This window comes from Sus scrofa, chromosome 5 (genome assembly GCF_000003025.6).
Source record: "Sus scrofa isolate TJ Tabasco breed Duroc chromosome 5, Sscrofa11.1, whole genome shotgun sequence".
In the NCBI taxonomy this organism is placed as follows: domain Eukaryota; kingdom Metazoa; phylum Chordata; class Mammalia; order Artiodactyla; family Suidae; genus Sus; species Sus scrofa.
Window position 1 is genome coordinate 83,012,823 of NC_010447.5, and position 25,447 is coordinate 83,038,269.

The 25,447-nt window shown below is 36.7% G+C and overlaps 1 protein-coding gene across 2 annotated transcripts in view; it reads left to right on the plus strand.

Annotated features, from left to right (window-relative positions):
- Window positions 1-25,447, plus strand: part of SLC5A8 (solute carrier family 5 member 8) — a 115,364-nt gene that overhangs the window by 39,644 nt on the left and 50,273 nt on the right. The window contains exons 11-15 of one of the 2 annotated variants that reach the window (XM_021091084.1): window positions 3,922-4,008; window positions 8,268-8,473; window positions 9,799-9,902; window positions 13,415-13,494; window positions 13,994-22,796. In XM_021091084.1, the coding sequence (XP_020946743.1) occupies window positions 3,922-4,008; window positions 8,268-8,473; window positions 9,799-9,902; window positions 13,415-13,494; window positions 13,994-14,119 (603 nt within the window). In that variant the 3' untranslated portion in view covers window positions 14,120-22,796. 2 annotated transcript variants of the gene reach the window in all.

Below are 25,447 nucleotides of genomic sequence, written 5' to 3' on the forward strand. Positions count from 1 at the left end.
TAATTTACAAAACTGAAGAGGATAACCTGACCCCCTTGATGTACAGTGGGAAAATAAAAAAAATTATCAAAAAAAAAAAAACTGAAGAGGAAAGTTTTGCCCATATTTTTGCTTATTGTGTTCTTTCTTTCTTTCTAATGTTTCAAGGATCCTTCTTTTTGTTATTTCCTTTCTGTTTAGAGAACTTCCTTTAGTCATTCATTAGTGGAGGTCTGCTGGCAACAAATTCTCTTTCCCTTCATCTGAGAATACATTTATTTCTCCTTTGTTCCCAAAGAATATTTTTGCAGGGAATAAGATTCTGAGTTGATAGTTCTTTTTTTTCTAACACTTGAAAAATACTGCACCACTTTCTTCTGTCTTCCACTATTTTTAGGGAGACATCTACTGCTGTTCTAATTGCTCTACAGGTAGGATGTCATTCCCCCCATCCCCTCCCCTGCCCCAGCTGCTTTCAGAATTTTTCTTTGAAGATATCAGAAGTTTAATTACCATGTGTCTTGCTATGTATTTCTTTAGGTTTATTCCATTTGAAGTTTGCTCCACTTATGAATCTGTAGGTTTGTGTCTCTTGTAAAATTGGGGAAGGTCATTTTTTTTTTTGAGTAATTTTCAGCCCCACTCTCTTTCTTTTCTCACTTAAGACTCTGATGACATGAATGTTATATTTTTTGTTGTATTTGCACAGGTTCTGGTGACTAATTTTTTAAAGTCTCTTTCCTCTATTTTTCATATTGATTAATTTTTTTGTTCTGTCTTCCAGTTCACTGATTCTTTCCTCTGTCCCCTCCAGTCTGCTGTTGAATTCGTCCATTGAGACTTTTATTTAAGTTATTATATTTTTCAGTTATAAATATTTCAGTGTAGTTCTTTATATCATCTATGTTTTTGTTGAAACTTTTTTTTTTTTTTTTTGCTAAAGACTTCTGCTTTTTCATTTGCTTTAAGTATGTTCTAATTGCTGAAGCAGTTTTATCATGGCTTCTTTAAAATTTTGTGAAGTAATTCTAATATATCTGCCACTTATATTGGTATTTATTGATTGTCTTTTTCCATTCAGTTTGAGATCTTCCTAGTTCCTACTCTGCAAAGTGAATTTCATTTGGACCCTGGACATTTTCATATTATGTGATTAGGCTCTGGATCTTATGTACACCTTCTGTTTTGGTTTGTTTTCTTTGATACCCACTTCAACAGTGTAAGGGAGGGTGCTGCCTCATTACTGTCAGGTGGAGGTCGAAGTCCAGATTTTTTGGTCTCTGCTGATACCCAAGGGAGGAGCTTCTTATTTTCCTAGATGAGAGTAATCTCCACTGCACTGTAGTGGTGGTGGTCTTGTTCTTGCTGGGCAATGGTGAAAGTTCTGATTCTCCATTAGGCCTCCAGGAACATTGCCCAAGCAGGAAGGGGAAGGACTGCCTTGTTATAGGATGATGGGTATGTAATCTAGGCTCCCTACTTGGCCTTTTCTAGACTGTGTACGTGGAGGAACAGTTAATTTTGTGGCATTTGGCTGGAATATAGAAGTTATTGTCTAAAAGTTTTCTTTCTTGCTAAGTTGCTCCTTTACCAGTCTTATGACTAGAGAGAACTGGATTTTACTGAGTTTTTTTGACCTGAATCTGTTTTTCATTTCTGGATTGTCAGCTTCTTCATCTCTAAGACAAATATATGGGGCAAAGATTAAACTCAGAGAACTCACCATTGCATTGTTTTTTAGGTCCCAAAGTCCTAGCTAGTCTGCCTTCTCTCCACCTTTCAGATGCTTCTGATGTTTGTTTCATATGCAATGTCTGGGGTTTTAGTTTTATTAGCAGGAGGAATAGGGAAAAGTACACCTATTCCATTTTCCTGTGAATGGAAATATGTTTTTTATCACCTGAGGTGTCCTTCTCATGTTCTGTGGAATTTGCTAAATTTTTGTTAGAGAGCATTTTTTTTATGTTGGAAAGCTCTGTCTCACTTCTTTGGAGGAGTTGGAATGGAAAAGACAGACTAATCTTTGGAATAACCTTTTTCTGAACCTTGTGTGTCCTTCACTGTTTTTATCGTCCAGGCCTTAGCATGGATGCTGTCTCCTGTCTCCAACTGCCTAAGTTTAATTTTCAAGTTAAACATTATTTTTCAAAAAGGCCCTTTCAGTTCCCTGGATAGGTTTGAGCTCCCTCTGCCAAATGTTCCCAGAGCACTTTGTATTTCTCTTATCATTCCCATTATGATACTTTATTGTATTTATTTATTTAATGTCTGTTTTACTAAATAGTTTGTAATTGCTTGAAGGTGAGGACTATGACATGGTTGTTTGATACTGTATCAAATATCTGATGCCTACTTCTATGCCCAGGGCAAAGTAGACATTTTTCAAATTCAGGTCGAAGGTACCTATTTATATATTGGTTCATAAATATCTACATATCTGATCAACCTAAACTATCCATGAAATTTCCATGGCTACCTGGGCTCTTCTTCTGGGACTCTTGGGCCTCCACATGATCCAGAAACTTGAGGGTTCATGCTGGGCAAAACAAGTCCTCCAGGCTTCTTCTTCAGACCTATGACTTAGGTCCTTTCTGGTTAGTTGTTGCTTAGAGAATACCAGTTGTTCAAATAGTGTGATCTCATTTTGATTATATGAATGAATGAATGGATGAATTAGGTTCAGACAAGTCTAAGCTTACCTGGTATACCTTAACCATAACCAATACAATGCTTATTAATGTGCTTTCCTCTTTAGTCTACTTTATTACTATAGCTCTTACTGTGGCTGATTCCCTTTTTTTTCCATAAACCACATCTGGCCTAAATATGTATAATGAGATTTCTAGGAAAGTCATCATAGCTCCAAGCCAATTCTTCCTTGCTTCATCTGTAACCTAGGTCTTATTTCCTGAGACGGATATTTTGGGGATATATATTCCTTGTATCCCCCAAACTGGCTGTAGCCTGCTACCTGGGCCAATTGACTTCTTTCACATTTTGCAGTGAGGTCTACCTTCTTTCCTAGTGGACTCTGGCTCAAGAGATGTTGGTAAATGACTCCTTAGGTTCATATCCTGACTCCGTATACTCCTCAAATACTAGTTCTCCTTTGTCATTATCTTTACTTCTTTCCCTACTCCATAGTGTAGCCTTTTTTTTTTTTCAAATCCAGGACTGCAGTCTATACCCTCTAAAATTTTTCTTGACTTGATATTTTTTCTTTGATTTGTTTATTCTCTTCTATCTGTCCCCCTTACTCTGTGGACAGACTGGTGTGTCCCTAATTCTTCTTTTATGGTTCTCTCCAAGCTAAAAAATTGGCCATTTGAATATTGTGAATTCATATTTCTTGAAGATTCAGCTATTTGCATTTCTCCATTCTAAACACTGTAAATTTTTTTCACTATCATGATTTTGGCATTTATACATCAAAGCAAAGGTTGCAATTAGCCAATTAGATTTAAATCTCTTGCTACATGATTTGCTCAATCTTTTTTTCTATAAATCATATTTCTCATTCTAGGTCTATCCTTAGGGAATCAAGGATAGCACTGGGTTTCATTTCCATCACTGGTCACTTAGCAGTACTTATCCATAATCTTGTTTTGTGGAAAGTTTTGAAACTACCAAGGCACAAAGGAGTGATATAGTTGATTATTAATGTCTGCAAGAACACGGCCAGGAAGTAGCGCCCACTTGTCTCATTATTCTCTATCCTTTTTACATTTTGTTTCTTTTAATGAGGGTTCCTGATGAACAGATGGAACTCGAGACTAAGAAGCAAAGCTTCCAAGTTCTGATTACCTCTTCGTCAACAGCAAGGCTGCCATGATTTTCATGAGGAAGCTGAAAACATTAAATACCCATCCTATTGATATATCTTTAAACATTTTAACTTTGGATTTGAAATTGCTGATTGATGACTTTTTCTAATTTTTATAGGCAGCACTCAGCATATTTGGCATGGTTGGTGGACCGCTTATGGGCTTGTTTGCTTTGGGGATTTTGGTTCCGTTTTCCAACTCAATTGTAAGTATAAAAAATGAAAACGTATAAAGCTTACTTTCCCAACTATAGTAGCATCTCTAATTTTTTCTTATTTGTAAATATATGATTCCTTTGATATCTGTCATTATTGACTTACCTTGATGACTTAAATTACTCACATTGACTTTACTGGGGTGCAGAATGAATGTACTATGTACTGGGACCCTGCATGTGTGAAACAAAATGGAAACTCCCAGAACAATACATCACTAAAGGATGTATATTATAAGATAACATATATAATAATAATAATAACTAAAGGAACACCATTTTTACGCATTTATCTTTTTTCCCTCCTTGAAAGTTAATCACTAGGGTTTAAAAGAGATGGACAGGCTCAGATATGAAAAGTTTCAGGGCAGTAGAGTTGGAGATAACTAATGATAGCCAAAGTATAGCAAAGAGAAGCAACAGCAAAAGATCTTCACCACTTTGGTCAGAAAATTTATACTTCTGATATTTAAAGGTACAGCTCCAACGATACGGTTCTAGACCCGTAAGGGTGATCATAATTGGGAACTGTATTCAGAAAGAGGTGAATAGCTCTGTTCTTCTATACAGATATATCTATGCTTTGAAATACTGAGTCTTTTGTTTAGAAAAAGTGAAATTGAAATTATTCCTCTGAGCTAGGAGAAACTCCACTGGTTCAGTCCTGCTGTAAACTGAGGTTCAGAAAAAGGCTAATGTATGTATGATTGTTTCAGACAGATGTAGAATAACTATAGGACTATGATTTTAAATTTATTTATTTATTTAAAATTTTATTGGGGTATAGTTGACTTCAAATGTTGTGTTAGTTTCAGATCTACAGCAATGTGAATCAGTAATATATATACATATATCCATTCCTTTTCAAATTCTTTTCCCATGTAGGTCACTACAGAGTATTGAGTAGATTTCCCTGGGCTATATAGTAGGTCCTTGTTACCCAACCATTCCATATATAGTAGTGGGAATATGTCAGTCCCAACCTCCCATTTTATCCCTTCCCACAACCTGTCACCTTTGGTAACAATAAGTTTGGTGTCAAAATCTTTGACTGTTCCTGTTTTATGAATAAGTTCTTTAGTATCATTTTTATTAGATTCCACATATTAGTGATTTAATATGATATTTGTCTTTTTCTGTCCGACCAACCATACTTAGCATATCTAGGTCCATCCATGTTGCTGCAAATGACATTATCTCATTCTTTTTTATGGCTGAGTAATATTCCATTATATATATATATTCTGAGGTGGACATAAACTGCTCTCTTTCATTGAGACTAATTTCTATCAAAATAGCCTTTCAAATGAAACTTCATTGAGAATTATTATTAATTATAATAACAGTGATAAAGTCCTTATTAGTATTTTCCTTACCAATAATATTCACATAATATTTATATATATATATATATATATATATATATATATATATATATACCACATCTTCTTTGTCCATTCCTCTGTTGATAGACATTTAGGTTGCTTCCATGTCTTGGCTATTGTGAACAGTGCTTCAGTGGACAATGAGGTGCATGCATCTTTTCAAGTTATGTTTTTCTCCAGAGTGCGATTGCTGGATCATATGACAGTTCTGTATTTAGGGTTTTTTTTTGGCCACCCCATGGAATATGGAGTTCCTAGGCCAGGGGTCAGATAACGAGCCACAGTTGCAACCTATGCTGCACCCATAGCAACACTGGATCCTTAACCCACTGTGCCAGGCTGGGGATTGAACCTGCATCCCGGGTCTCCAGAGATGCTGCCAATCCCATTGCACCACAGAGAGAACTCCTATATTTAGTTTTTAAAGGAAGCTCCATACTGTTCTCCGTAGCGGCTGCACCAATTTACATTTCCACCAACAATGTAGGAGGGTTCCATTTTCTCTACACCCTCTCCAGCATTTACTGTTTGTAGACCCTTTTTTTTTTTTTTTTTTTTTTTTTTTAGGGCCACACCCATAGCATATGGAAGTTCCCAGGCTATGGGTCGAATCAGAGCTGTAGGTGACAGCCTACACCACAGCCACAGCAACATGGGATCTGACCTGCATCTGCGACCTACCCCACAGCTTATGGCAACACACCGGATCCTTAACCCACTGAGCAAGGCCAGGGATTGAACCTGCATCCACATGGATACTAGTCGGGTTCATTAACCACTGAGCCATGATGGGAACTCCTGTTTGTAGCCTTTTTGATGATGGCCATTCTGACTGATGTGAAGTGATAACTCATTGTAGTTTTGATTTGCATTTCTCTAATAATTAGTGATGTTGAGCATCTTTTCATGTGCTTTTTGGATATCTGTCTGTATGACTTTACATTAGAATTCCATTTTCTTCATGTGTCATCAGGAATTGGTAAGGAAAATACTAATAAGGACTTTATCATTGTTATTATAATTAATAATAATTCTCAATGAAGTTTCATTTGAAAGGCTAGTTTGATAGAAATTAGTCTCAATGAAAGAGAGCAGTTTGTGTCCACCTCAGAATATTGAAGACTTGATTAGATTCTTTGCATTAGTAAATGCATAGTGGTTTGTTGAGTGCCTGAAACATTAAAAGAAGACTGACTTTTGATTTTTGACATTTATTGCCACCATGAGTTGCCTCCAGAAATACTGTAGCTGACCAGGTCCAACACACCCTTTTGCAGGGGAAGGGAGATCCATTATTCTTGTCATAGGAAGTATCTCTTTTCACTATATCCACATTTTTCATCCACAGATTACCTACCTATCCTTACTTTGAAATTGACTTTCTCCCTCCCTCCCGTTCCCTCTCTTCTTCCCACCTTCCCTTCCTTTGCTTCTCCTTCTCCCTTCTTTCCTTTTTTCTTCCTTTCCTTCCTCTCATTATCTCATTCATTTATTCATTGGTTATTTCTGGGGCATACTGTCCTGGGGATACAGAACACTGAGTATTTCTGCTCTCCTGGCATCTATAATTTTGTGGATCCTACATCAAGCCATGCACAATGCTGAGAGTAAGCAAGTCTGACCTGTCTACAGCTAGCCACACTGCTATTCCAGCTTCATGCTACTCAAAGGCATGTATTGCATGCCTGCTGCATGTCTAGCACTGTGACAAGTGTTGGGGCACCCCAAAAAAGAAACCTAATTCTGTTCTCAAAGGTTCACAGCCTAATGAAAGAGCTCACAGTCCTCTTCCTCAGAATACACCCTCTGATTTCATCAGCAGCCTTCTGTTCTCCCAGCAACACATCATTTTTTTTTTCCTACCCTACAATTTTGCTTATGTTTTCCCCCTTACTTCAAATATTCTCTGCTGTTCTCTCTATATGGAGCCCAAGGCACAGGCTGCCCTAACTGATCATTCTTCTTCTTCTTTTTTTTTTTTTTTTTTTTTTTTTTTTTTTTGCTATGCTCATGGCATGTCGAATTTGACTGGACAACTAGGTTACCAGGGAAGTCCCTGATCATTATTAAAGAAAGGGGAGAAATTTTGCTACAGAGGAAGGGGCTTCCCACCTCAAGGTTTGCTTTTGTTCTCATTATTTGGAATGAGGGTGTACATCATTCAAAAACTGTAAAAATGCCTGGAGTACTGGTGAACAGCAAGAGTGGGGAACTCAAGCCTTCTAAAGATTGGGAAACCAATGTCTTCAGAGAAAATATTTCCGCTTATCTCTATAAAGACTTGGTTTGATTGTATGCACCATTGCAGTCATTTGTGAAAAGTGCTTGCCATTTCTCCCCTAGTTTTCCTGTAGCACAATTATAGCTATACATCTTGTTAAGTATAGGATTAACCTCTGTGGATGCTTTCTTCTTCATAGTCTGTTGCTCATGTGGTGTGCCATTTTTTTTTTCACAGATTAAATAAAAACAAAGGGAACAATTGTCCTGGAGTCAATTGCATGACTGTTGTAGTTATTGGATATAAAGAGGCAAAGAAGCCAGAACAGAGTGCTGGCCTTGGAAACAGAGTGGAAGAAATGGAATTATGAGACAATGAAAAGAAAAATGGACAGGCATCAGTGATTAGCTAGATAGGGATAGGAAATAGGGAATGGGGTTCCAGAGACCTCAGGACTCTGGACTGAGGGACCAGGGACCCATGCTGCCCTTGGCAAGAGGCAGGGAGCTTACAAAGGAGAATAGTTTTAGGAGGGGGAGCTGGTAAATTTGGCTTGGACCATGTTAAACTTAACCTTCTAATATTAATTTCCACTTCAAAGCAAACTGTATTCTTTTTCTTTGAAAAGCACTCCTGTTTTGCAGGGAGCCCTTGTTGGTCTGCTGGCTGGATTTGCCATTTCTTTGTGGGTCGGAATTGGAGCTCAACTTTATCCTCCACTTCCTGAGAGAACTATGCCATTAAGCCTTGAAACCTATGGCTGTAACAGCACATACAATGGGACAAATTGGATGACAACCACAGAAGTGCCATTTTCTACCAGTGCTTTTCAAGTACACAACATTGAAAGGTATTGAATGGAGCTTTATAATGTCATGTTTTAAAAAATATGTGTGACAGGTAGAGAACCCTGGTCACTTTTTGTCTTGCCTGCAACACTGATTTTTGCCTAATTTTGAAAAGGGTGGATTCCATGTGGATTTCTGGCTGTTACATTTTGTTCAGAAATAGCAAAAAATGCCATTTTTTCTTAATTTTAATAGAAACTTCTACCTCACCTACAGATGCAGAGATGACTTGAATAGGAAGAACAAAAAAATTCTATTATGGGTAAATGCTGCCAAAAACTGGCTCTAGTTGAATGAAAAATTGTTTTTGTTAACTGAAAAACTTTAAAAATGAAAAGCAAAATTATAAAAGATACATTGCATATGTAGTTTTTGAAGTATGGCCTTTACCAACTACAAGTTACAGTTTATGCAAATATACTGGATAATTGCTCTTTGTACAGTTTTAAAGGGTCCAGATCCATAGAGCCTTGGCAATGAGTTACAGCCATGATCTTCCTACTAGAGTTTTCAGTTATGCAGGACACTTTGGAGCTTTTGGATACTGATGTGATCTGATTTAATGAAATGATATACCTTTTGGTACCTCACTGTCACACCTTATAGTGAGTGTGAGGGCAAGACTATCCTTAGTGAATATATTCATCTCCAGCCTGAAAGCACAGAACCATGGATACATCCAAGGAAAGCAAAAATGAATCCACTTTCCCTAAAGTATTGCCCCAGTTCTGGCTTGCCTAGAATGAAGCCTTTTGAGACCAGTGTGTCCTTTTAAAGTGTGTCCTGGGAGAAAGAATGTGACTTTTGTTATTCAGATCTCAGTTCAAAAGTCACTTCTTCACAAAGGCTTTCCCTAACTACTCCTTGAAGCCTAATTCCTCCTTTCCACCCTGTTAATGTCACATTACCTTCTCTCATTTTCCTTACACACTTTCCACCAGTGGCAATTATTATGTTTATTAATTTGTTTACTTATTCATTACATTTCTGTATTAGAATGTAACCTTTCTGAGGGCGAGAACCACCTTATCCATGTTTTTTTTTTTTTTTTTTTTTTTTTTTTTTTTTACACTAGACTTTCTTAGGACAAGAACAGTGCCTGGGACACAACACAGAGTTGCATGAGTAAACATAGACATTAAGTATTACAGTATGTGGTCAAGGTTAAGTCATATTTCTAATTCCTGATCCAATAAGATAAAATGGGAACAGCAGATTTGGACCTTAAAAAATATGATTATATTTGCCATGCGGCTTATTGACACTTACTCTTAGTTGCTGGTAGCACTGCATGAAATCTTACAGTTATGCTTTTGCTCTCTCTTAGGACTCCACTGATGGATAACTGGTATTCTTTATCGTATTTGTACTTCAGCACGGTGGGAACTTTGGCAACTTTATTTGTGGGAATGCTTATCAGTTTATTAACAGGTACCTAGCTAAACATTAATATTGCTGTATTTACCTCTATAAAGTTTTTACTATATCTGTTTTATAGCTAGTTATGTTATTTTACTATAGCCCTAACAACTAGTTTAATTACTTGTTCCATTTTACTCAGGGGAAATTTTAGGGCCTGGTCTTGAAAACAGAAGACCCATATTAGTTTGAATCTTTGTTAAGCAATTTAAGAGCTGCATGAACTTATAGCTGTAAGTCTGTGTAGCTACTCTGATCCTTAGCTATCCTATGTATAAAATGAGAGTAATAATAGTTGAAGAATTGAAGAATTGACCTATCTCACAGTTTGCTATATGATAAAATGTTGAAAAAATTGCTTGTAGCTACTATACTGCTAGTGGTTTCACACATGCCATTACAGCAACACTGTACCATGATCTTCTCATTGTCCTGTACTGACTCTAAACTATAGGAGTTTGGGGTTAGTAGATGCAAACCACTGTATTTAGAATGGATAAGCAATGAGGTCCTATTGTACAGCACAGGGAACAATATCCAGTCTCTTGAGATAGAACATGATGGAAGATAATGTGAGAAAAAGAATGTACATTTGATACATATAAATGACTGAGCCACTTAGTTGTATAGCAGAAATTGGCACATTGTAATCCAGCTATACTTTAATTTTAAAAAAGGGAAAAAAAGAAGTATATACCTATAAGGAATAGTAATTATGATCTTTATATCTAAACATAGTGTGAAGGCTTTTTTCAGATGCTCATAAATTTAAAAAATAACTTTTAAAGAAAATTAAACTGAAATACACATTTACACTGCTCTCTGGAATTACTGTAGAACTGTTATCTTGGGACTTCATTTTGTCCTTGTTCTGTGAATTCTCTTGGTCTCCCTCCTCTGTTGGGTTTCCTGCTGCCTATATCCCATTACTTCTAATACTGTTTACTCCCTTAACCGAATGGGGGCATGTCCCATCATGTGTTCTTGAGAAAGGGTGGACAAGCGAAGAGATTTTGGAAACATGGCAAGTCTGAAATAAATGTCTTTATACTTGATTGATACTTTGAATGGAGAATCCTAGGATGGAAATCATTGTCTTGTTCCTGGAGGATGTCTTACTTTTCTTCCCCTTTCTGGGTTGCTGTTGAGAACACCAGAGCCCTGCTGCCTGCTGGCCCTTCATGTGTGACCCATTTCATTGTGACTGCCTTGCCCTAAGCCCTCAAGAGGGTTTCACACTGAAGACCCATGTCCTTCAGTTCTAGGGTGCTTCCCTATTTTATCTCTTTTATAATTTCCTGACATTTCCTATTTTCTCTTTCTGGAAACTCTTGTTAGTCTAATGCTTTTGTCTTGGGACAGTTCCTCTGACTTCCTTATCTTTTCTCTCCTATTTTCTTTCTCTGTGTCTTTAAGGTCTACTATACGGGGTATTTTTTTCAATTACTTTTCCAATAATTCTCAAAGAAGTGCTCTGATCCAGTTTTGAGAATAGTCTCTAAGGGAAGGAAAGCAGGTAGAAGGCAACTGCAGTCACCCAGGTGAGTGATCACGGTGGCTTGGAGCAATCACAGAGTAGCATGGAGCTGGGGAAATTGCTGGGCTCCCTAATTTCCTATATTCCCTCACACATACAAATACACAAGCCAGGGGGAGGCAGTTTCACTTCTTCTTTATCAAATGTGTTATACCACAGCCATAGCAACATGCGATCCAAGCCACATCTGTGACCTGCACCACAGCTCATGGCAACACTGGATCCTTAACACACTGAGTGAGGCCAGAGATTGAACCTATATCCTCATAGATACTAGTGGGGTTCCTAATCCACTGAGCCACAAAGGCAACTCCAGAGATACTTGTATTTGTAATTAATAAATTATATTGATAATTAGTGGTGATTTTATATATGATTATATTAATACATTATTATAGACAATACAATTTGTAATTATTGTAAATTTATAATAAAGAGTTGTTTAAACGCCTCTGAAACATTTGTTTAAACTCTTCTCTTTATAAAAGGACTATACTTTTTCTCAAAAATAAAAATTCCCACATAGTAGGTTTAGTCTCTTATCTGTTTTGATATATTTTAAGGCAAATTTTAAACTTCTCTCACCAGTAACCCAACTGTTCAGTTCTGGAATATACCTAACCAATCTCCTTTTACTATTTGACCTCTAGTCCTTTTTCAGCTAATTTTTCCTTAAAAAACAGGTGTATCAGAGTACACCCTTCACCCCCTTTTTCCCCTTAAATGCTTTCATTCTGATAACCGTGTATAGCTTTATCTTTTATTTTAAAACATGAAGATGAATAGGCATCCAATGATTAAAAACCACTTCAACCTCATTAATTTCATATATGACTTATTCCCACTTCATAGCAGCAGTGAAAACCTTGCAAAAAAAAAAAAGTCAGAAACATAAAATCCTGATGCTCTTTGGAAAATATATTTAAAGATCTACTGTAAGATACTTGGAGTATGTAAGAACTTGGGCCAAACAGACTTGGTTGGCATTTCAGCTTTACCTAAACACATACCATGAATGTGTCTCCTCACTGGTGAAGTTGGGGTAAATATTTTCCTAGGTTGACTATGAGCTATGAGTGCAGTGATTATTTTATTCATCTCTGTCTCACTTGACAGAGTCTCTAGTACATGATAGATACTTCACGGTGTTAAATGGATTAATTTAAAGTTGAACTCATCTCCTGAGCAGCAGAGGCTCCCTAGATTAAAAGTCTAGGTTTGTACCAAAGTGGTGATTCTCAGACTTTAGACCAGCATAAGAATCATCTTGGAAATTTGGTAAAAATCTGAATTCGTGGCCTCACCCAAAGAAGTCCCAATTGGGTCAATCCAGGAATCTGCATTTTAGGTACATCTCCTAGGTGATTTGAATAGAGGAAGTTGGAGAACCACTCTTTGAGATACACGGTTTTAAAATCATCATCTTTGATCCACAGATAAAATACCAAACCAAAGAATGATTTTTGTAGAGCAAAACATTAAGGAAGGGGATTCAGATCAGGCACCTATTGTCATACTGAATTTCACTTAAGTAATTTACTCAATGATTCATAATTTTCCTGTTTCTTCACACATCTGTAGCCTCCATACTGGGGAAGGGCAACTCTACTGTCTGAAGCAGAGATGGATGGTTTGATATTTTATTGGTAGATCATGAGGGATGCTTTTAAACCAGTTTTCCTACCAGTATTGGGTCAGATGATTCTTCCCTAGTTGAATACCGGAAGAGGTGGTTGGCTTGCATTTATAAGGCATCTCATTTACCTTTAAACACTGGACTCTTATTTATTCCAGTGAGAGGCTTACAGAATCTGAGGCTGACTGAGGGAAAGGAAATGATGAGATAAGTCTCTAACACTATGTAAGAGAGTCTTTCTCTTTGTGTTTTGTAAGTACGTAGAAGTGAATGTGCCCACGTTAAATGCATGTATGATGGACCGTAGTTACACATACCTTTTTAACAATGTAAACAATGTATATTTTTCAGGAGGAAGAAAACAAAATGTAGATCGCAGATTCCTACTAACCCAAGAGGACTTTTTATCCAATTTTGACATTTTTAAGAAAGTGAGTTGGCTTTCTTTTTTCTTAAATTACTGAGACTGTGCTTTTATCACCAGGATAGAATACTACTTTGATGGACAGGGAAGATACTTTTTTTTTTTTTTTGGTCTTTTTAGGGACACACCTGCAGCATATGGAGGTTCCCAGGCTAGGGGTCTAATCTGAGTTGTAGCCACTGGTCTACGCCAGAGCCACAGCAATGCCAGATACCAGCTGCGTCTGCGACCTCCACCACAGCTCATGGCAATGCTAGATCCTTAACCCACTGAGCAAGGCCAGGGATCAAACCTGCATCCTTATGCTTACTAGTCAGATTTGTTTTCCCTGAGCCACCACGGGGACTCCTTGCCTTGCTTTTGTAAGTCATCTGTTGCTCACTTGTTCATCTCGCCTCAGTATTCTACAAAGCAGATTTAGAGAAAGAAAAGCAGTAGTAACAATGATTTAGAGTTGCATGAACAGTTTCTTTTTTTCTAATCACCATGTTAACATTTTCTTTTAGAAGAAGCAAGTTTTAAGTGATAAATCTCATCCCATAGAAGATGGTGGAACTGACAATCCTGCCTTTAACCATATTGAATTGAACTGCACAGGTCCAAGCAGCAAGATCAATGGCACTCGTTTGTGAAGCTGCTGTGATACTAAATGATTTTAAACAGTGTCCCAGTTTTATGTGTTTTCTAAGATAATTGGATCAGGTTTAGATTTTTTTTTTTTTCTATCATGAATGTTTGGGAGGGCGGATAAATCTTTTGTTAAAGCGAAGTCCTGATTTTGCTCACTACACTCATTAATTGATGCTACTTAGGAGGTAAGAGTTTCAATTATCAGCCTTTCCCTCTATCCCTCTTTTATTTCAATGAAGCTAGTTGTGAAAGTGATGAAAGTTGTGACTCTATATGTGCTAAACAGCTAATACACATATATGCATACATACTGGATGGTCAAAAGCATATTCTTAAATTTGGGCAATATTAAAAATATATCTGTGCATTTGGTGCTAGCATATAAGTGTCGGGGTTCATTGAAATCATAATCATTACTGAAAAAGCCTTTTCTCCCTCCTACCACATGCTCCCTAGGAGGCAAAGAAGTGACAAGTCTTCGCTGTCTAGATCTTTGTTTCTCATTGACCCTTGTCAGCCCAACACACATATTAATCTTGGAATTGATTCTGGCTTGAGGAGGTGGTAATCAAGAAGCATCCCATTTGGGACAGAACCTGGGCCCAATGATCAAGGTCTTCTCGGTGCTGTGCATCCATTCTTGTGCCTTTTTGCTTGTTATCCAGAGTGCCTGGCCACTGGCTGCTTGTATTACCTTTCTTAGACTCTGGTTCTTATCTGCATTCCTTGTTCCTGACCCATCAGCTTTGAACTTGTTGCACATTCTACCTTTGCTTGCCTTCTTAATTTCCTGTTCACTCTATTGTCTTGGGCTTGCATATGTCTTGAGACACCCAGTGCAAATCATGCCACCCTGGATCCTGGTTCACTGCATCCCAGCTTATAAATATAAACTACCATAAGCCTCATACTGACCAAAGGACTTTCAACATAGGTAATTACAGTTTTGGTGATACAAGAACATTTACATGAGTAAAAATGATTAAGCCCTGTGAAATTAGGTGGTTCCATTGAATGCTATTAATTTGAATCTTTGAATGTCAACTTATTTGCAATCACTTAAATTTAAAAGTATATATGCTTGGAAATATTGAATTCTATTATATATCCATCTGGTTAAAAAGCTAAATTATATAGACAAATACTACTAGTTTACTAGAATTACTAAATATATGCAATGTTCTAAAATTTCAAGTAGCAATCTCAAAGTTTATTTTATTTTGCTAACATTTCTAGCTAAGATTTTGGTTAAGGATTTTATCAATAACTTATTTTTTTTCTACAGCATACACATTTGATACTGTTTAGAAGTTTTTTTTTTAGCTTTACACTGTTTTAAAATAATAATGTGTGAAATATTTAGATACATTAAAGTACTTTGTAATTAAATAATTTTTTGCTTATTCTCTGATATTTGGGTGAGCATGCTCTGTACATTTAGAGGTTGCCAATTGAAACTATTAAGAAATAAAAAAATAGGAAATTGTATTTATCTAAAGCAGAGATTTATGACATTTAAATTAATGATATATTCACATGTATTATATGTACATAATTGCTATTTTTTAATCAACATATTTGTTAGCATACATCAAACTGTAAATCTTTCTATAATTTTTAATTAGTAGAAAGATATAATCTTACTTGTTTATGTGAATGTGATTTAAGCTATTGTTTTTTATGTAGTAATTCTAAATGTACCTGTGTGTAGAATGCTTCAGTTTGGGTGATCAAAATTGGGTTATTTAAATAGTTTTTTCTCATTTGACTTCCAAGGGGTTATACAATGAGAAATATGAGAGACATAATAATTCCATTCTTCTCCACTTTATTTTTACAAAATATATCTTTGTGACATTAGGAATTGTCTATATTTTATAAATCCATGAGAGTACCAGATAGAATTCTTTTTTTTTTTTTGTCTTTTTGCTATTTCTTTGGGCCGCTCCCGCAGCATATGGAGGTTCCCAGGCTAGGGGTCTTATCGGAGCTGTAGCCACCAGCCTACGCCAGAGCCACAGCAACGTGGGATCCGAGCCGCGTCTGCAACCTACACCACAGCTCACGGCAACGCCGGATCATTAACCCACTGAGCAAGGGCAGGGACCGAACCCGCAACCTCATGGTTCCTAGTCGGATTCGTTAACCACTGCGCCACGATGGGAACTCCCAGATAGAATTCTTAAAAAATCAAAGTTACTCTTAGTAAAAGTTATTCATCTTATCTAAATCTTTGGGTTAAACCAATTAAAGGTAAAATGTTAATATATTATAATGTAAATTAAATAATCCAGTATTATTAATTATTTTGAATCACAACACTAATGGGGGGGAAAAGCCATACAAGTTGCCTATTTTTTTTTTTTTTGCCACTAACAAGTTGTATGACCTTGAATTTATCCTTAATCTCCTCTGATGACGGAACACTAAACACATACCTACCTCACATAAATAATGTGAGCAGGAAAGATCAGTTAGCACTTTATTAACTCAGTTTTACTTAAAACTTCAATATAATTGAAAATCAAAATGTGAGACAAAAAGATAAAAAGATAAGCTGTTAGTAATTTGCAATGAAATGATGGGAGACAGTTCCTTCTGAAAAATATAGTTAGAAATCAGTAGGATTATTCTAATGAAAAGGATGGAAACTTTTAGAAAAAATTTACAGTTTTATTAAAGTATAGTTGATTTACAATGTTGTGATAATTTCTGCTGTACAACAAAGTGATTCAGTTATATATAAACACATATCCATTCTTTTTCAGGTTCTTTTCCCATATAGATAGATTATCACAGAATATTGGGTAGAGTTCCATATGCTATATAGCATAAAGCTATGGACCAGTCATATTCACGCCATAGGAAAAAAATAAAATTTTATATATAGTATGTGAAAGCAGTGTACATGTATAATCATCTGTTTAGTTGCTCATGTGATCATTTTCTCTCTAGACCAGTGGTTCTCATTGGGACAAGTTTTGCACCTAAGAGGACATTTAGAAAAATCTGGATATGTTTTTCTGGTTGTCACAGCTGGGGAGGAGGTGTACTGGCATCTAGTGAATAGAATTCAGAGATGTTGCTCAATGTCCTGTGGTGCACAGGGCAGCCCCTCTCCTCCACAACAAAAAATGACCCCGCCCCAGAGAGCCATGCTGTTGAGTTCAAGAAATCCTGCCTTTGAGGCTAAGGTTAGTATCTTGGTTTTCCTGAAGTCACATACCTTGGTTGTACTCCTTTAGGGAAGTTCCCTTGACTCTTGTATCTGATTGTTCTCATCTATAGGTGGGGATTCAAGTATTGCTTGAATGTTATCAAATGGAATGTTATGGAATGTTACGGAATGGAATATTATGGAATATGTAATGTTATGTTATGGAATATTGTTATGGAATGTTATGATACAGAATAATAACCATATATTTTCACAGCATTTTAAAAATTAAGAACTATAGAATTGTGAGTAACTATGAAAACAACTCAAGAGAGTTTCTTTTCTTTACTTTTCTATTCTTTTTTGGGGGCCATCCTTGTGGCATATGGAAGTTTCCAGGCCAGGGATCAAACCTGCACATAGCAGTGACAGTGCTGAATCTGCTAGATCACCAGGGAACTCCCAGGAGTTTTATTTCTTGATATGATTTCCAACAGTAACACATATTAAGATGAAGGAAATATTAAATATATGCGTAAGGAGTTTTCATCATTTTGTTTTATTTATGATAATCTCAGGAAGTATAGTATATTGTTAACAGTTGACTGTGAAGTAGATACATGGAACAGGGGTGGGGTTGAGTTGAGGGAAATAACTCTGTGTTGATTCTTGTAGGAAATTTTGAGTTTTATCCCGTACATTTGTTGATACAGAGTCAGCTAAGTGCCTGACCCTTAGTCGCTGAAAACTCACTCTGTTATTTAGTCACTGTAAAAATCACTTTTTCTTGTAAGTTGTACGCCCATTGTTTGTGAAAAGACTTGAGAGGGTTCAACATTATAGTGTAAAACATGGTTACAGTTCTGATTTTTCAACTTGCTGATTAAACTCTGCAAATACTTTGCAGTTGTCTGTTCTTGGGGGTTAAGTGTCGCATTTAATATAATTAACTATCAGCTTTTACAGAAAGTTATTTCCAGTTTATTTACCACACAAAGGACTCTTCCTATGTACTATGTATAGATTATAAATGTGTAAGCAAATAAACCTGTAGAACTTTTGTCACTGAAGAATATATTTTAATCAATTATCACCACACCTGAAAATAGAAAATAACATATTTAATACTGGAAAATTTCTTAGCCATTATCTCTTTGCATATTCCCTCTCCCCCATTTTCTCTATTCCATGATCTTTAAATCCTATTAGATGAATGTTGTGACTTTTTCTCTCGTCCCCGTGTCTCCTAATCTGGTCCACCGTCTCAATCTTTTTATATTTACATAAATAAATCTTTTTATTTTTATATAAAAATATTTTAATATAAAAAATATAAATCTTTCTATATTTATGTGAGGCATCCTGGAAATCATCCAAGATATAGATATAAACGAAAGGATATTCCTTAACGTTTTCTTTTCAGCTGTTTCAAATATACTACTTAACGTGTCCATTGAATTTTCAATCTCTATTTGGTGTTACTTCAATGACTTTTTTTTTTCCATTTCTAGAGTTGGATGTGCTTTTTCAAATGTTCCTATTCTTTTATGCTGGATTTTTAAAATATTATTCCTAATCATTCTTTTACTCTTTAATAATTTTAACCATGTTTACTACTTTTTCATATTGTGATATTACTTAAAATTCTTCAGAGTGCTACTTCTTATACTTGTCCATTTGCTTACTCTGTCTCATGGTGAATTCTTTCTTTGTGTAGTTGATCATTTTAGCTGAATGTTTATCTTCAGCAGAGGTTGTATTTTTTTTTTTTTTTTTCCCCAGTGAGAGTTCCTGCCTCTGGTTAGGGAGAATCTCTACAGAGACGTTTTCAATTAGCTTTTGCTGTGCCCTTGTTGTTTCAATGTCCTTCAATCAATTTTACATCATTAGCTCAGGCTGGGGCTCCTCTCTTACTTTCATAGTATCAATTTTCCTCCTATGCCCATGCATTTCACAGGACTTAGTTTTGATGCTTCATCCAAGACTTGGCTAGAGGTGCATTTTCTTTAAAACCCCCTTTTAACTAATGGGGCAGTTCTTCAAGGTGTTTGGTGATACTTGGAATAAAGTTCTAACTTCTCCACATTCCACAGGCAGAAACTTAATCTTCATCCCCCTGGGACATAAGAACTCAGCAGGATTTACACCTCCATGGTTTATTTGACATCTGCTGGTACCCTTACTGTAGTTCCAATTTTCTTTTCAATATTGGGACTAGTATTTTTCTTTTCATTCTTACCAGTTTGACTATGTATTAAAATTTTTGTTTTCTGAATTTTATACAGAATTTCTATGTATTTAGAGCAGGAGGTGCCCCCATCTGTATGAATCACAAATTGTTAAAATTCTCTTAATTCTGTTATTCTTTTAATTTGTTTAATCCTAGGCTGTGGTGACGTGAGGAGATTTTCATCACATATGGAAATTTTAAAGTAATGTACAAAATAAGATAATCTGTTATAAGCTGAACTCATGAATTCTGAGGTACCTGGAGAGTTTCTTATATAATAGTTTTACTGAGGTGTAGTTCACATACCATACAGTTAACCCGTTTAAAGTGTACAACTCAGTGGTTTTTTTATTCAGAGTTGTAGAACTATCATCACAATCTTAGAACACTTTAATAACCCCCAAAAGAAATCCCATTACTAGTCACTTTCCATTTTCTCTCAACCCTATTAGCCCTAAGTGACGATTAATCTAATTTTATCTCTATAGATTTTTTTACCCTGGAAATTTCATGTAAGTTAAACCATATGAAAATCAAAAGACCATAGCATAGTGTTTTCAGGAGTAATCTTGATGTAGCATATATCAGTACCTCATTCATTTTTATGGCCCAATAATATTCCATTGTATGGACATACAACATTTTATTTATCCATTCATGGACCTTTGCGTTATTTCCACTTTTAGGCTATTATCAATTATGCTGATCTGAACACTGTGTACAAGTTTTTGTGTGGATGTGTGTTTTAATTTCTATTGAATATATACAAGCAATAGAATTGTTGGGTCATATGGTAACTCTATGTTTAACCATTTGAGGAACTATTAGTCTGTTTCTAAAGTGGTTACACTATTTTACATTTTTATTAGCAGTGTATGAATGTTCCAATTTCTTCACATCCTGACTAACACCTGTTAACAGTATTTTTTTTAAATCAAATGATTTTTTATTGCTAATTTTTTAAATTAAAGTATAGTTGATTTACAATGTTGTGTTAATTGTATTTTTTATTATTGCTGTTCTAGTGGGCATGAAGTGGCATTTCATTGTGCTTTTGTTTTACAATTTCCTGATAACTAATGATGTTGAGCATCTTTGAATGTTTAGTGGCCATTTGTACATCTTCTTCAGAGACATGTTCAGTGAGATCCTTGTCCTGTTTTTCAGTGGTTTAGTTGTCCTTTTATTATTGAATTGTAAGAGTTCTTCATATATTTAAGACAGAAGTTTCTTACCAGATATATAATTTGCAAACATTTTCCTCCACTCTGTGGGTTGGAGAGTTTTCTTTTAATTGAAAGTCTCTGAGTTACAGAGAAAAGTCACTTGAGATCAAAACATATCTCAAGTTTTGAAGTAGGTAGCATAAAGCCTACTCTTCACACCCTGAAGATGGAGTAGGGAACATGATGTTTCAGTTAATGGACAACATTCAATGCAATTTAAAATAGGGCTAGTTGTAGAGGTAGGTAGAGAAATAAAAGAAGATAGATAAAGAAGGTGCAGAGACAGGAGATATGAAAGGAGAAAGATAAATATACTGATTTAACTTCCTACTGAGACCATGCCTGGCATCATTACATAATGCTGGGTGGAAGGCAGGATACCCAGGCAAAGACAAGACTGCAAAACATGCTAGGAGAGAGTCAAAGTAATAAATAACCTTGCTTTATTACAGTGTTGGAGAGGCTAGAGGTTGCCTCGAGGAGGCCATCTATAGGACAACTGATATTTAGGAGAAGAGAATATTCAGAAAATTTAACCAATGATCTTTCCCTTTCCCTGGAGCACTCAATTACCTCCTCAGCCTTTCTTCACATTCAAATATTCAGGTGTTTGATGTTTAAAGCTCAGAAAAGGGATGTTTCCACAAATATCAGAGGGAAAGAGATTTTTTCTTGGCTTATGAGTGTCAAAAGTCTAACCTCTTAGGCTGATGAGGATAAAGTGTCTCGGAAAGTAAGATCCTAATTCTCAAATAGAGTAGAAATGGATTTCTGATGCTGAGAGGGTTTAGAGGAAGTGATGAGAGTTAATATATTACTGAGTCTCGGAGAAGGGATCTCTGTATCCTGTTCTGGGTGGTGAGCCCTGGATGGCTGCAGTGAACCACCCTATAGGTTTGTGGGATTTGAAAAAAATAGAAAAACCTGTGCACCATCTCCTGGTTAGAGCTTAAAGCCACAAAAACCCAGTAAATACACAACTGGTGTGTCTAGGCAGGCATGTGACCGTGGGGGCATTAAAGAGACTTTATCAGGTTTTATAAGCACAGAAACAGAAAGTGCTACATGAAGTGTCTAGGTGAGTAGGACTTTAGCTTCACAATTTCCTACAACCCAGTGTAGTGTAACAGCAGCATGGAGGTTAGGAAGGAAATTTGGAAATTTATCAAACAGGCTGAGACTAATCTGCTAAGACTAATGATCAAGTATTTTTTGAACAGAATGAATTTTGTAAGCTTAGGCAATTAAAAAAAAACAAAACACCTGGGCAGTGGGGATGGGAAGAAGTACTATTCTCTTTTTACAGCAAAAAGTCATTTCTGTAGCTTAAAACAGAAATGACTGTATTTACATTGTTGTGTATTTACATTGGTTTCAACTTCAATGCTGTAAATACAGAAATGACTGTATTTACAATGTTGTGTATTTACATTGGTTTCAACCTCAATGCTTTTCTTGGCCTTTCTTCTTAAACTTTAGCCATCTGTATTCATTTCTGTATTCTTAGATCTAGAACAGAGTCTGGCCCAATAAATACTGTTAAGTGAACGAATCTATATAATTCCTGCCTCTTAGAGTTTTCATCCACCTGTTTGTCTTTAAATGCACGTCCCACGTTTGTTATCTTAAAAAGGAAGGTCTGAGATGGAGTTGAGTGTGCTTAAAATATTTATTAACCAGCGCCTTTGGGATCCACACCTGGGTAAGGAATACAAGAATAGCAGGCTTGGGCAGAGGTGGGAGCTGTAAACACAGGTGAAGGATAACCTCCCCATGGAGACTCTGAAGTGAGGGGAGTTAACAGTCAGAGTTAACCCCATTGGGCTGAGATAGCCAGGCTTTCATATTCCCGCGTCAATTAGACTTTAAAGTGGGCGGTCACAGGAAGGGGCGTGGTCAAGGAAGGGGTGTATCTTTAAAGAAAGACCGGGGAATCCTCTGCAGTAAAGCCATCCAGAGGGTCTGAGAGCTGAAGGCTGACTGTAGTAGTGCTCCCAACAGCTGGGCCAAAAAATCCTTCACTGAAGAGGGATCTCAGTAGTACGGTGGTGTGTCCACTTCTTAAGGTAAACTGCATTTTAGGGACGTTAAATTATTTCTCCAAGGTCATACACCTTGGACCTCAAGTAGTTTTATCTGATTCCAAAGCCCATGATCTTGATATTTTTGCCCTGTTGAACTCAGGGATGTAAGCTCACTCCTCAAATGGTTAGGGTGGGGGTGGAGTTAGGGGGACTTACTTTCAGGCTTCTGAGTGGATACAAAGTGCAAGTCAAAACCTTTGTGTGGCCCTGATCCAGTCTTTTAAAAAAAGCCCAGTGCTCTGCTCAGCAAGGAACCTATAATGACAGCACTTTAATTGAATGCTATGATTAGCTGATAACTGGTAACTCCTGCAGTTTGAAATTGCTACCTCTCCCCTTTCCACCAGAGTGATATTCTCTAAAACACTGTATCGTCAGATAAACTTTCAGCTTGCACTGTAAAGTATATTCAAATTATGGCAAAATATTGAATAGATCAGTGGTTTTCAATGGATGGTTCCCAGCAAACAGTATCAACACCACCTGGGTACTTGTAGAAACTGAAATTCTCAGGCCTATCTTAGAACTACGGAATCAGAGATGGTGGTGATGAAGTTCAGGTGATTCCTTTTTTTTAAAGATTAATTTGTGCTTTTACTTACCAATATAACAAGTGGCTGGCAAACTTTTTGGATCTTACAAATACATTTCACACCACAGAACAACAAACATAAACATATGTAATATGGATACATATATATGTGAAACAAAAGTTTTGCCAAAAATGTTTGCACTGAGTGTTAATTCTTTTTTTTAAAGATTTTATTTTTTAAAATTGGTTTTAGATTTACAATAAAATTGATGGAAGGTTACAGAAATTCCCCATATGTCCTCTCCGCACATGTGCATAGCCATTATCAACATCATTCACTGGAGTGGTCAGTTTTTTTTCTTTTTTAAACTACGTTGACATATCATGATCACCAAAGTCCACAGTTCACTTTAGTGTTCACTTTAATGGAGTGGTGTTGCACATACTCTTGGTTTGGGCAGAAGTATGATGGCACATATCCATCATTATAATATCATACAGCATATTCTCACTGCTCTAAAACACTTCCATACTCTGTCAGTGTTGATCTCCGCTCTCTCCCAAACTCCTGGCAACCACCGATCTCTTCATTGTTCCCACAGTTTTGCCTTTTCCAGATGGCATATAATTAGAAACTTTTTCTTTTTTTTATTCTTGAAAAGAGAGGTTCAAAGCCTTTATGTTTATAAGACCACTCATGGCCCCCCTATGCATGGACTGGACAGGCTCTTAGTGGCAAAATTCCCCGCTGTTGCCACTTTTCTTCCAACAATGAGCACTGTCTCCCTGGTCCCACCCAGCAGCCATATGTTGGGTAGGACACATGTTGGGTATCTGTTCATAGGAAGGTCATGAGTCTTGGCCCCTTTTCACAATAAATGCAGATTCCTCATGGATGTGTTGTAGGGTCCAGGTGGTTTTTTTTAGGGCCACACCCACAGCATATGGAAGTTCCCAGGCTAGGGGTCTAATTGGAGCTGCAGTCTAGTTGGTCTAATTGGAGCTACACCATAGCCACAGCAATGCCAGATCTGAGCTATGTCTGTGACCTACGCCACAGCTCATGGCAACTTCGGATACTTTACCCACTGAGCGAGGCCAGGGATTAAACCTGAAACCTCATGGTTCCTAGTCATATTCCTTCAGCTGTGCCACTGCAGGAACTCCAAGGGTCCAGGTGGTTCTAATGCATGCTGTAGTTAAGTTGAGAATTACTAGATGATAATGTTAATTAGGAAAAATAAATGACATAATTAGCAAGTTAACTGTTATAAATGATCTCCTTTCAAAATGGTTTGAATATTTCCTCTGTTTGTTCACTGGATTTTCTTTGCGTTTTGGACCTTAGCCCTTGCAAGTAATCACAACTTCGTTCAGTGGAGTCTGAATTAATGAAAGTAAAGACTACCTCCTTGAGGGCCAAGGTCTAGGCAAACTGAGTGCACCTGTGCATAGGGTCCCACAGATAACAGCTTTAGTATTTACCCCTCCCTACCAGGCTATTAATGGGATCCAAATTGAATACTTCAAGTATTTAAAACATCTCATGTAACGGAAACATTACTAAGCAAGCTTCCTTAATTTTTTATGGAAAATATAAAATTGATGTCTAAAACCAGATAGCTGACGGGCAGTCTGGGGAAATTATTTAGTGTTCCTGTTGGGAAAAACAGCAGCTGGACTTAGATCTGAGTGGATTTAACTTCCTCATTAAGATAGAGGATTGTATAAAGTTGAGGTTTTTACACTTGGCTCTTGCACGTTGAAATTTACTTACAGGAAAGTGAGTTTACATTGATTGTATCTTAAAGGCACTAAATGCTTGACTGTAGACATCACACTTTGTTGGGTATTGTGGAAAGTGAAGGTAGGGTTCTTGATGTCTGTCACTTCCAAGCTATCTGAGGCCATAAGACCGATATTCATGCACTGGTTGAGGAATAGTACGCCGGGAAAGGGTCTGAGTGAATGCAGAGTTTTGTCCAATAGGAGATATCTAGGGAGAGGGGAGCCCAGTGGACACACTTACTGAATAGTTGAAGTTTGAGGCAGATATTAAAACTAGAGGTGATCTGAATAGGCAAAGAAGAGAGGAAATATT